Below are 13,487 nucleotides of genomic sequence, written 5' to 3'. Positions count from 1 at the left end.
CGAGGAGCGAGTACCTGATCCCTTAGAGCAGGGAGACTCAGTGGTATTGTACTCACACAGCGATTCCACTAGACGAGAGGTCTGGCACTGGAACAGAGGGCAGGCCCTCGAGGAGCGAGTACCTGATCCCTTAGAGCAGGGAGACTCAGTGGTATTGTACTCACACAGCGATTCCACTAGACGAGAGGTCTGGCACTGGAACAGAGGGCAGGCCCTCGAGGAGCGAGTACCTGATCCCTTAGAGCAGGGAGACTCAGTGGTATTGCACTCACACAGCGGTTCCACTAGACGAGAGGTCTGGCACTGGAACAGAGGGCAGGCCCTCGAGGAGCGAGTACCTGATCCCTTAGAGCAGAGAGACTCAGTGGTATTGTACTCACACAGCGGTTCCACTAGACAAGAGGTCTGGCACTGGAACAGAGGGCAGGCCCTCGAGGAGCGAGTACCTGATCCCTTAGAGCAGGGAGACTCAGTGGTATTGCACTCACACAGCGGTTCCACTAGACAAGAGGTCTGGCACTGGAACAGAGGGCAGGCCCTCGAGGAGCGAGTACCTGATCCCTTAGAGCAGGGAGACTCAGTGGTATTGTACTCACACAGCGGTTCCACTAGACAAGAGGTCTGGCACTGGAACAGAGGGCAGGCCCTCGAGGAGCGAGTACCTGATCCCTTAGAGCAGGGAGACTCAGTGGTATTGCACTCACACAGCGATTCCACTAGACGAGAGGTCTGGCACTGGAACAGAGGGCAGGCCCTCGAGGAGCGAGTACCTGATCCCTTAGAGCAGGGAGACTCAGTGGTATTGCACTCACACAGCGATTCCACTAGACAAGAGGTCTGGCACTGGAACAGAGGGCAGGCCCTCGAGGAGCGAGTACCTGATCCCTTAGAGCAGGGAGACTCAGTGGTATTGTACTCACACAGCGATTCCACTAGACGAGAGGTCTGGCACTGGAACAGAGGGCAGGCCCTCGAGGAGCGAGTACCTGATCCCTTAGAGCAGGGAGACTCAGTGGTATTGTACTCACACAGCGGTTCCACTAGACGAGAGGTCTGGCACTGGAACAGAGGGCAGGCCCTCGAGGAGCGAGTACCTGATCCCTTAGAGCAGGGAGACTCAGTGGTATTGTACTCACACAGCGATTCCACTAGATGAGAGGTCTGGCACTGGGACAGAGGGCAGACCCCCGAGGAGCGAGTACCTGATCCCTTAGAGCAGGGAGACTCAGTGGTATTGTACTCACACAGCGATTCAACTAGACGAGAGGTCTGGCACTGGAACAGAGGGCAGGCCCTCGAGGAGCGAGTACCTGATCCCTTAGAGCAGGGAGACTCAGTGGTATTGTACTCACACAGCGATTCCACTAGACGAGAGGTCTGGCACTGGAACAGAGGGCAGGCCCTCGAGGAGCGAGTACCTGATCCCTTAGAGCAGGGAGACTCAGTGGTATTGTACTCACACAGCGATTCCACTAGACGAGAGGTCTGGCACTGGAACAGAGGGCAGGCCCTCGAGGAGCGAGAACCTGATCCCTTAGAGCAGAGAGACTCAGTGGTATTGTACTCACACAGCGATTCCACTAGACAAGAGGTCTGGCACTGGAACAGAGGGCAGGCCCTCGAGGAGCGAGTACCTGATCCCTTAGAGCAGGGAGACTCAGTGGTATTGTACTCACACAGCGGTTCCACTAGACGAGAGGTCTGGCACTGGAACAGAGGGCAGGCCCTCGAGGAGCGAGTACCTGATCCCTTAGAGCAGGGAGACTCAGTGGTATTGTACTCACACAGCGATTCCACTAGATGAGAGGTCTGGCACTAGAACAGAGGGCAGGCCCTCGAGGAGCGAGTACCTGATCCCTTAGAGCAGGGAGACTCAGTGGTATTGTACTCACACAGCGATTCCACTAGACGAGAGGTCTGGCACTGGAACAGAGGGCAGGCCCTCGAGGAGCGAGTACCTGATCCCTTAGAGCAGGGAGACTCAGTGGTATTGTACTCACACAGCGATTCCACTAGACGAGAGGTCTGGCACTGGAACAGAGGGCAGGCCCTCGAGGAGCGAGTACCTGATCCCTTAGAGCAGGGAGACTCAGTGGTATTGTACTCACACAGAGATTCCACTAGACAAGAGGTCTGGCACTGGAACAGAGGGCAGGCCCTCGAGGAGCGAGTACCTGATCCCTTAGAGCAGAGAGACTCAGTGGTATTGTACTCACACAGCGATTCCACTAGACGAGAGGTCTGGCACTGGAACAGAGGGCAGGCCCTCGAGGAGCGAGTACCTGATCCCTTAGAGCAGGGAGACTCAGTGGTATTGTACTCACACAGCGATTCCACTAGACGAGAGGTCTGGCACTGGAACAGAGGGCAGGCCCTCGAGGAGCGAGTACCTGATCCCTTAGAGCAGGGAGACTCAGTGGTATTGTACTCACACAGCGGTTCCACTAGACGAGAGGTCTGGCACTGGAACAGAGGGCAGGCCCTCGAGGAGCGAGTACCTGATCCCTTAGAGCAGGGAGACTCAGTGGTATTGTACTCACACAGCGGTTCCACTAGACGAGAGGTCTGGCACTGGAACAGAGGGCAGGCCCTCGAGGAGCGAGTACCTGATCCCTTAGAGCAGGGAGACTCAGTGGTATTGTACTCACACAGCGATTCCACTAGACGAGAGGTCTGGCACTGGAACAGAGGGCAGGCCCTCGAGGAGCGAGTACCTGATCCCTTAGAGCAGGGAGACTCAGTGGTATTGTACTCACACAGCGGTTCCACTAGACGAGAGGTCTGGCACTGGAACAGAGGGCAGGCCCTCGAGGAGCGAGTACCTGATCCCTTAGAGCAGGGAGACTCAGTGGTATTGTACTCACACAGCGATTCCACTAGACAAGAGGTCTGGCACTGGAACAGAGGGCAGGCCCTCGAGGAGCGAGTACCTGATCCCTTAGAGCAGGGAGACTCAGTGGTATTGCACTCACACAGCGATTCCACTAGACGAGAGGTCTGGCACTGGAACAGAGGGCAGGCCCTGGAGGAGCGAGTACCTGATGCCTTAGAGCAGAGAGACTCCGTGGTATTGTACTCACACAGCGGTTCCACTAGACGAGAGGTCTGGCACTGGAACAGAGGGCAGGACCTCGAGGAGCGAGTACCTGACCCCTTAGAGCAAGGAGACTCAGTGGTATTGTACTCACACAGCGGTTCCACTAGACGAGAGGTCTGGCACTGGAACAGAGGGCAGGCCCTGGAGGAGCGAGTACCTGATGCCTTAGAGCAGAGAGACTCCGTGGTATTGTACTCACACAGCGGTTCCACTAGACGAGAGGTCTGGCACTGGGACAGAGGGCAGGCCCTCGAGGAGCGAGTACCTGATCCCTTAGACCAGGGAGACTCAGTGGTATTGTACTCACACAGCGGTTCCACTAGACGAGAGATCTGGCACTGGAACAGAGGGCAGGCCCTCGAGGAGCGAGTACCTGATCCCTTAGAGCAGAGAGACTCAGTGGTATTGTACTCACACAGCGATTCCACTAGATGAGAGATCTGGCACTGGAACAGAGGGCAGGCCCTCGAGGAGCGAGTACCTGATCCCTTAGAGCAGGGAGACTCAGTGGTATTGTACTCAAACAGTGATTCCACTAGACGAGAGGTCTGGCACTGGAACAGAGGGCAGGCCCTCGAGGAGCGAGTACCTGATCCCTTAGAACAGACTCAGTGGTATTGTACTCACACAGCGATTCCACTAGACGAGAGGTCTGGCGCTGGAACAGAGGGCAGGCCCTCGAGGAGCGAGTACCTGATCCCTTAGAGCAGGGAGACTCAGTGGTATTGTACTCACACAGCGATTCCACTAGATGAGGGGTCTGGCACTGGAACAGAGGGCAGGCCCTCGAGGAGCGAGTACCTGATCCCTTAGAGCAGAGAGACTCAGTGGTATTGTACTCACACAGTGATTCCACTAGACGAGAGGTCTGGCACTGGAACAGAGGGCAGGCCCTCGAGGAGCGAGTACCTGATCCCTTAGAGCAGGGAGACTCAGTGGTATTGTACTCACACAGCGGTTCCACTAGACGAGAGATCTGGCACTGGAACAGAGGGCAGGCCCTCGAGGAGCGAGTACCCTGATCCCTAGAGCAGAGAGACTCAGTGGTATTGTACTCACACAGCGATTCCACTAGACGAGAGGTCTGGCACTGGAACAGAGGGCAGGCCCTCGAGGAGCGAGTACCTGATCCCTTAGAGCAGAGAGACTCAGTGGTATTGTACTCACACAGCGATTCCACTAGACTAGAGGTCTGGCACTGGGAACAGAGGGCAGGCCCTCGAGGAGCGAGTACCTGATCCCTTAGAGCAGGGAGACTCAGTGGTATTGTACTCACACAGCGGTTCCACTAGACGAGAGGTCTGGCACTGGGACAGAGGGCAGGCCCTCGAGGAGCGAGTACCTGATCCCTTAGAGCAGAGAGACTCAGTGGTATTGTACTCACACAGCGATTCCACTAGACAAGAGGTTCTGGCACTGGAACAGAGGGCAGGCCCTCGAGGAGCGAGTACCTGATCCCTTAGAGCAGGGAGACTCAGTGGTATTGTACTCACACAGCGATTCCACTAGATGAGAGATCTGGCACTGGAACAGAGGGCAGGCCCTCGAGGAGCGAGTACCTGATCCCTTAGAGCAGAGAGACTCAGTGGTATTGTACTCACACAGCGATTCCACTAGACAAGAGGTCTGGCACTGGAACAGAGGGCAGGCCCTCGAGGAGCGAGTACCTGATCCCTTAGAGCAGAGAGACTCAGTGGTATTGTACTCACACAGCGGTTCCACTAGACGAGAGGTCTGGCACTGGAACAGAGGGCAGGCCCTCGAGGAGCGAGTACCTGATCCCTTAGAGCAGGGAGACTCAGTGGTATTGTACTCACACAGCGATTCCACTAGACGAGAGGTCTGGCATCGGAACAGAGGGCAGGCCCTCGAGGAGCGAGTACCTGATCCCTTAGAGCAGGGAGACTCAGTGGTATTGTACTCACACAGCGATTCCACTAGACAAGAGGTCTGGCACTGGAACAGAGGGCAGGCCCTCGAGGAGCGAGTACCTGATCCCTTAGAGCAGGGAGACTCAGTGGTATTGTACTCACACAGCGATTCCACTAGACAAGAGGTCTGGCACTGGAACAGAGGGCAGGCCCTCGAGGAGCGAGTACCTGATCCCTTAGAGCAGGGAGACTCAGTGGTATTGTACTCACACAGCGATTCCACTAGACGAGAGGTCTGGCACTGGAACAGAGGGCAGGCCCTCGAGGAGCGAGTACCTGATCCCTTAGAGCAGGGAGACTCAGTGGTATTGTACTCACACAGCGATTCCACTAGACGAGAGGTCTGGCACTGGAACAGAGGGCAGGCCCTCGAGGAGCGAGTACATGATCCCTTAGAGCAGGGAGACTCAGTGGTATTGTACTCACACAGAGATTCCACTAGACGAGAGGTCTGGCATCGGAACAGAGGGCAGGCCCTCGAGGAGCGAGTACCTGATCCCTTAGAGCAGAGACTCAGTTGTATTGTACTCACGTAGCAGTAACAGTGATGCCACTAGACGAGAGGTCTGGCACTGGAACAGAGGGCAGGACCTCAAGGAGCGAGTACCTGATGCCTTAGAGCAGAGAGACTCAGTTGTATTGTACTCACGTAGCAGTAACAGTGATGCCACTAGACAAGAGGTCTGGCATCGGAACAGAGGGCAGGCCCTCGAGGAGTGAGTACCTGGTGCCAGGGAAGCAGTGATGTGGAATAGATGGTAGTTGTACTCACAGATGGAAACTGTTAGTGAAATCTTCCAAGTAGAAAGGTTTGAAGATGCAGGCAGCGACTCAGGGAACATGGGCCCTCGAGGAGCGAGTGCCGGTCTCCTGATAGCACCTGAAAGAAGCAGAAGAGGCCCCCGAGGAGCGGGTGCCCCGTTAGCAATAAGAGTTCCAGATATCGCTGGAGTGGCAGAGCAACTTCGGTACGAAGAGCGAATCCCATCCGTAGAATCCGAGTTGCTGCTAACTCACTAGCTAGCAAAAGTTGTAGGCTTAAATATCCGGGCAGCGTGACGTCATCTCAGGGGGACGCCCCTGAGGTTTGCGTCAACGAGGAAATAAAGATGAGGGTGGCGTGCACATGCGCGCCCTATGGTACCTTGGAGGAGCATGGCGGGAGGCAGCACCAAAGCCGGTCCGAGGACGCCGGAGACCTCGGCAGACAGACGCCGCGGCAGCCAGTAGTCCAAGGTGAGTGGGAGGAGCTGCAAGAAGAGTAAGGTAGGCGGGGCAAAGCCGTCAAAGACCGGTCACAAGAATACCTTACCCTCCATTCACCCCATGCTTACATTATGTCACACATACCATCTGCACTACACCTAAAACCAAAAAATCCCCAATACTTATTGAACCATTATTCCTAAATACACTGAAAGACTGTTGTGTGTTTAACAATGGTTATATGCACTTTGTTCTGTATATGTTGCTTGTATACTTGACTGCCTGCACTCCCAACAGCCTCTGAGCGGGCGTTACATTTTCTGCAGTAGTAGCACTAGGCAGCCTCCCCACTAGTGCACTTTCTTGCATTGCAGGGGAATAGCTCATAAGGTTATCAACCTGCAATTTGCATCAGACATGCTAAGCCTACTGTCAGGTTTTTTCTTGTACTAAAGCCCATTTTACATACCTGGGCAGCGATAATGCTGAAAAACCCGTACTAAAACATGATTAAAATCCTGCAATAAGCTCAGCGTGACTTATTACGTGGGCTCCATTGTTACTGTACTGAGAAGGAGCCAGGAGATAGCTAAATCCCTCCAGCGTTTGGACTGGGAGAGGGACGTTTCCTTACCACACTACAGCAGCACAGAGAGACGTCTTCCTCAGCACTGGCGTCCGGAACAAGTCTATGAAAGAATAGCTGGCATCAGTGTCCTCAGCCTTTGCAATCTTACTGAGGGTCTGGGAAGGAAGGAAGGGAAAGATACCATCAGCAGTATGCCCATCTCTATACAGCCAGGTGAACAAAAAAAGCAGATCCCTTTCTCCCCCAAAGAGTTAATTTATATAGGGTTTATCATAAGAGAAATGTTATTCTGGGGAACTGAAGATTTGTAAAGAGCACAGGAGTGTCTTGTGATGGGTAGCAGGGTCAGAGCCCTTTCTGCTCCAGTGTAGTTATCGCAACCTCGTAGGCAAACCTACGAGGCCTACGCCAGCAGCTGGAAAACACGCCCTGTAATGGGACAGTCTGGAGCCACCACCCGTGCAGTTTCACCCCCTTGGGTCCTGGCGTCTGGCAGGTCTTAGGCGGGTCCCTGTGGCGGTGAATAGAATCAGAGTCCAGAGGCCCACCAGGGTCAGGGCAGGCTGCAGACTAATGGAGCTGGAGACAGGCCAAGGTCGGGGGAGGCGGCTAACAAGGATGGCAAAGTCCAGGCAAGAGGTCAGATCTGATGCCAAGAAATCATGGTCAGGACCAAGCAAGAAGTCAAGATCCAAAGAGTCAGGCCAAGGGTGGACCAAGATACACAGAAGACACTGGACAAGGCTGGACGAGGCAAGGCTGGAAAGACAAGAAATCAGGAACACTGTAACGCTGAGGCAACACGCACTACTACTAGATAGGAGACCTGTTGCTGAGGTAATAACAGGGAGCGCGGGCCGTTCTTTAGAAGGGAAGTCCTGTTGACATCATCACCAAGCTCCACAGTGCCTTTCCCACTATAGGTCCTTTAAACATAGGTGCGTATCGTGGGCGGGCCTAAGGGAAGGGCGCAGAGGAACTGGAAGATGGCAGCATCCGGCCACATAGTCGATATGTGAGCTGCGCAAAATGGTTCCAGTAACAAGAGGTAGCGTCCCGGCCATGGAGGACCTGGTGCTGCATCGGGGGTGAGTGAGGTAGCTTGCGGGGCCCATCCTGTGAGCCACTGACTGTGACGCCTTTAGGGGTGAGATTTCTCCAAGTGCATTAAGAAACATTTTGAAAGTATGCTGGGATAAATCTCACTGGAATGAGACAAGAGGAATATTGGTTTAATATGGAGGTGAGGGCATAACTCAGAATTAGTGATCACATAATCAGGTTCACAGAAAAATAGAATGGGACAGCAAAGCCCTTCCAGTCTCTGCCCATATCCCCCTCCGGCTTCAGGACTGCACATTCTGCTGCTCCTCTGTTCTTATCCCATTTACTTTCAATTCTGTCACTAGTCTTCTATGCCCCACCTCCACTAGAAGGGTGAACCATGCATCCACCACCTCCACTGGGAGGTTGTACCATGCGTCCACCATCTCCACTGGGAGGCTGTACTATGCGTCCACCATCTCCACTGGGAGGCTGTACCATGCATCCACCTCCTCCACTGGGAGGCTGTACCATGTGTCTACCACCGGTACTGGGAGGCTATATCATGCATCCACCATCTCCACTGGGAGGTTGTATCATGTGTCCACCTCCAATGGGGGGCTGTACCATGCATCCACCACCCGCACTGGAAGGCTGTACCATGTGTCCACCACCTGCACTGGAAGGATGTACCTTGCATCTACCACTTGTACTGGGAGGCTGTACCATGCGTCTACCACCTCTACTTGGGAGGCTGAACCATGTGTCCACCAACTCTACTGGGAGGCTGTACCATGAATCCACCACCTCCATTGGGAGGCTGTACCATGCATCCACCACCTCTACTGGGAGGCTGTATCATGCATCCACCACCTCCATTGGGAGGCTGTACCATGCATCTACTACCTCTACTTGGGAGGCTGAACCATGTGTCCACCAACTCTACTGGGAGGCTTAACCATGTGTCCACCACTCTTTTGGTGAGGAAATATTTCCATTTATTTTTGAGTGTATTCTCCAGCTTCATATCATGACTTGATCCTTTGGGTTTTTTCCCACTTAAAAGCTGTAATATAAAATGTATCATTACAGAAGAAGTAAAACAAAGTCTCAAGCATCTGTGCCTGGAAGTGTTTTCGATCCTGTTCAGTGTAAGCTTGAAGGAGGAAGGCTGTGTTGTTATGTGTGAAGGGGAAATATGAAGAGGAGTGATAGAGCTAAGGAAGCAGATCTATTTTTGACCATAAATACTTTTGTCTACACAATGTAGTGAAATGTACGTTAGGCTTCTTGGAGATGCGCCAATTTTATAGCATGTGCTGGCGGCGCGTGCAGGGGAGCCTAATTTTTAAAAAGTACGCATGGCGACGAGATCGGGCCTCTCCCAGTTCCCTCCCAGTCTGCTCCTATTAAGGAGCAAACTGGGAGGGAACTTTCCAACCCAGCTGCCTAACCTCCCTTCCCCTTCCCCTCTCCTCCCTGCCCCATCCCTATCCTGTATAACCCCTGATTTGTTATTTTACCTTCGGCTCCTCTCCCAGGGCAGTAGTAACTTGCATGCGCCGGCAGGCTGCTGGGGGGCGCTGCCTCGGCACAGCGGCAAATGGCCCCCTCCCGCCCCGGACTGCCCCTTTCTCTGGGCCTGACCCTTCGGTGAGTAATGGGGGTTACCCCCGTTTTTTTACACGCGTGGCCCATTTAAAATTCACCCGTAATAATCTTAACATATTTCGGAGCTTTATAGCAATTCACCTATGTGAGGACTTTTTTCTAGATCCTGATATCCCGCTGCTTTTGAAAACATTGTTTATTTCTAAAGTTGTATGAATACATTTTGATTTTATTTTTGTAACTTTGCTGTGTATTATTTAGATGTGTGTACATTGTAATAAATGTATTTATTTATTAGGTGAATTTGTAAAGCCCGGCGTGCACCACAGTCAGGAGAATCGTACGCTGTTTGAGCCGGCGCGTGCCTAGCGGATTTTATATGCTGTCCATGGACCCCCTGTGAAAGTGGGGGGTCTGGGCGTGGTAGGGGAAGGCCAAAAGATTTTTGCATGTAAATACTTACGCGCGCAGGTGCACACCGGGGTCCCCTGGCGTGTAACGTTTCTGCTGCTATGGATGGCGTGTAAGTAAAAAATCAAACACATTTACGCTACTCAGCGGGGTTTTAAGAGTCGAGGCTAATAAATTAGGGGGCTACGTAAGTCCTGTCCTTAAACTGGATGAACTGGTAATGAACTGGGAAAACTAGCTATGGCATCAGCAGGCGTCCCTTATAAAATTCCCCCACACACGTGATAGAAGCGGTATTTGGGCACACGTCTGGGTCCACTTAAAACTGTTCACAAATGTACACACATCCTGCCTATTTTATAATATGCGCACATATACGAGTGTATATTATAAAATGCATGCATCTCTGGGCGTGAACCGGCAAACACAGATCCATGTGCACCTGTTTCAAAGTTACTATCTAAGGTTTTTAACATTTCAGCAGTTTTATTAGTGCTTCATGTGGAAATTGTTTGTGATATTAATACAGAGAGGCACTTTATTTGATTAGGTACTCTGTCTATTGTCTTATTATATATAGATAGATATAGATATAAATACAGTAAGAAAATATATTTAAGGCAGTAATACGAATGAATAGTGTTCCTAATAAATATACATATTATATATACAAAAGCAAGAATACTGTACAAAATCATGAAAATTGAGATTACCTTTTTGAATTTATGCAAAATTTAAATATAAAGAATCACAGAAGGAAAAATATTGGAAGAAAAATATTAACTATCGCCACGTAAAGAAAGTGCTTCAACGTCAATGCTTGAGACAGCCTGCCAGAACTGTGGGGCAGCGTACATGAAAGAAATGAATGAGTGCAGAATTTTCACAATAATAATTGTAACAAAAATAATTTTACAAGCAATGTTTTAAAAGATTTATTTAATATAAAACATTTTTAAAATACTGAGACTTTGCATTTGCTTACAGTAGCATATACATATTAATATTTATTTAAAAACAATCTTTTAGTTTACAGCTAAAGTTTTCTAATATTATAATCAGGATGTAAAAAATGTTATTTCTAAATCATAAATATTTTATATAAATTATCTAATATTCCACATTTACAAAATTTAATTTAAAACACATTTATTGCCAACAACGGGGATTATTTTATTAACAGCTTGTATTATTTCATAGATTGCTTTATATAAATTCAGTCTTTTATTCTTTTCATCAACATTCATTAATACAAAATGTTTTTCTTTAGTCATTTCATTCAATCGCTCAGCTAATTTTACATCTAAATATATTTTTTCTTTCCACTTTCATTTATATAGACAATCAAATAATAAAAATATTTTAACTATCTCATAGCCGTTTTTTAATGATATCCTGGCTAAGAAACTTATTCACTTCCTTTGTCTTACGTTTTGCGCCTATCGGCAGGCTGCTGCACACAATCCTCCGACACAGCGGCAATGGCAGACCGCCCAGACCGCCCCCAGACCTCCCCTTTTCTAAAACCCCAGGACCTACACGCGTCACCGGGCCTTTTTAAAATAGGCCCGGCACGCGTAACATTTTTAAAATCAGACCATATATGAATTACCACTTCAAGCATAGACATTGAAGCATACTTTTTACGCGGCAATAGTTAATATTTTTCTGCTAATATTTTTTCTTCTGTGATTCTTTATATTTAAATCTTTCATAAATTAATAAAGATAAATAATCTCAATTATTTGTGATTTTGTACAGTTTCTGCTTTTGTATTTATATGTGTGTGATATATATATAAAATGGGGTAGATTTTCAAAGCAGCACGTAGGCATATATGTGTGCGCGCTACCCGGCACACACACATGTACGCTCGATTTTATAACTTGTGCGCGCGCAGACGCGCACAAGTTATAAAATCAGGGGTCAGCGCGAGCAAGAGGGTATACAAAAATGTGGTCTTTGAGACCAGGTAGGTAAATAACTCAGACCTCCACTGGGCTGCATTGTGTCAATGGTGTAATATGCATGGAATGCGTTTGCCTTTAAGTCTAGCTGATATAATAGGGTGGCATCTAAGAATATGAAAGAGGGAGACTTGCAGTGAGTGTGTGACTTTTTGCCATTTTCCTTCCAGTGTTCTAGTTGCTATCCATGAAGGGATTAAATCTCTATTCTAATTCTAGGCTTAAGACCTAGCTACTTTAGGGATAAAATCTCTATACCACTTCTAGGCTTAAGACCTAGCTACTTTAGGGATAAAATCTCTATACTGCTTCTAGGCTTAAGACCTAGCTACTTTAGGGATAAAATCTCTATACTACTTCTAGGCTTAAGACCTAGCTACTTTAGGGATAAAATCTCTATACTACTTCTAGGCTTAAAACCTAGCTTCTTTAGGGATAAAATCTCTATACTACTTCTAGGCTTAAGACATAGCTACTTTAGGGATAAAATCTCTATACTACTTCTAGGCGTAAGACCTAGCTACTTTAGGGATAAAATCTCTATACTACTTCTAGGCGTAAGACCTAGCTACTTTAGGGATAAAATCTCTATACTACTTCTAGGCTTAAGACCTAGCTACTTTAGGGATAAAATCTCTATACTACTTCTAGGCTTAAGACCTAGCTACTTTAGGGATAAAATCTCTATACTGCCTCTAGGCTTAAGACCTAGCTACTTTAGGGATAAAATCTCTATACTAGGCTTAAGACCTAGCCACTTTAGGGATAAAATCTCTATACTAGGCTTAAGACCTAGCTTCTTTAGGGATAAAATCTCTATACTACTTCTAGGCTTAAGACCTAGCCACTTTAGGGATAAAATCTCTATACTAGGCTTACGACCTAGCTACTTTAGGGATAAAATCTCTATACTACTTCTAGGCTTAAGACCTAGCTTCTTTAGGGATAAAATCTTTATACTACTTCTAGGCTTAAGACCTAGCCACTTTAGGGATAAAATATCTATACTAGGCTTAAGACCTAGGTACTTTAGGGATAAAATCTCTATACTACTTCTAGGCTTAAGACCTAGCCACTTTAGGGATAAAATCTCTATACTAGGCTTAAGACCTAGCTACTTTAGGGATAAAATCTCTATACTACATCTAGGCTTAAGACCTAGCTACTTTAGGGATAAAATCTCTATACTACTTCTAGGCTTAAGACCTAGCTACTTTAGAGATAAAATCTCTAAACTACTTCTAGGCTTAAGACCTAGCTACTTTAGGGATAAAATACCTATACTACTTCTAGGCTTAAGACCTAGCTACTTTAGGGGTAAAATCTCTATACTAGGCTTAAGACCTAGCTACTTTAGGGATAAAATCTCTGCACTACGTCTAGGCTTAAGATCTAGCTACTTTAGGGATAAAATCTCTATACTAGGCTTAAGACCTAGCTACTTTAGGGATAAAATCTCTATACTAGGCTTAAGACCTAGCTTCTTTAGGGATAAAATCTCTATACTATTTTTAGGCTTAAGACCTAGCTACTTTAGGGATCAAATCTCTGTACTAGGCTTAAGACCTAGCTACTTTAGGGATAAAATTTCTATACTACTTCCAGGCTTAAGACCTAGCTTCTTTAGGGAT

The 13,487-nt window shown here is 48.6% G+C and overlaps 1 protein-coding gene across 1 annotated transcript in view; it reads right to left on the bottom strand.

Moving 5' to 3' along the window:
- SLC22A7 (solute carrier family 22 member 7) overlaps positions 1 to 13,487 on the bottom strand; it is a 103,554-nt gene that overhangs the window by 47,602 nt on the left and 42,465 nt on the right. Inside the window, exon 6 of the mRNA XM_029592822.1 lies at positions 6,869 to 6,978. Within this exon, the coding sequence (XP_029448682.1) occupies positions 6,869 to 6,978 (110 nt within the window). The remainder of the gene's footprint in view (positions 1 to 6,868; positions 6,979 to 13,487) is intronic.

This window comes from Rhinatrema bivittatum, chromosome 3, assembly GCF_901001135.1.
Source record: "Rhinatrema bivittatum chromosome 3, aRhiBiv1.1, whole genome shotgun sequence".
NCBI lineage: Eukaryota > Metazoa > Chordata > Amphibia > Gymnophiona > Rhinatrematidae > Rhinatrema > Rhinatrema bivittatum.
The sequence above is the reverse complement of the archived record's forward strand: the minus strand, read 5'-3'. Positions and strand labels throughout refer to the sequence as shown.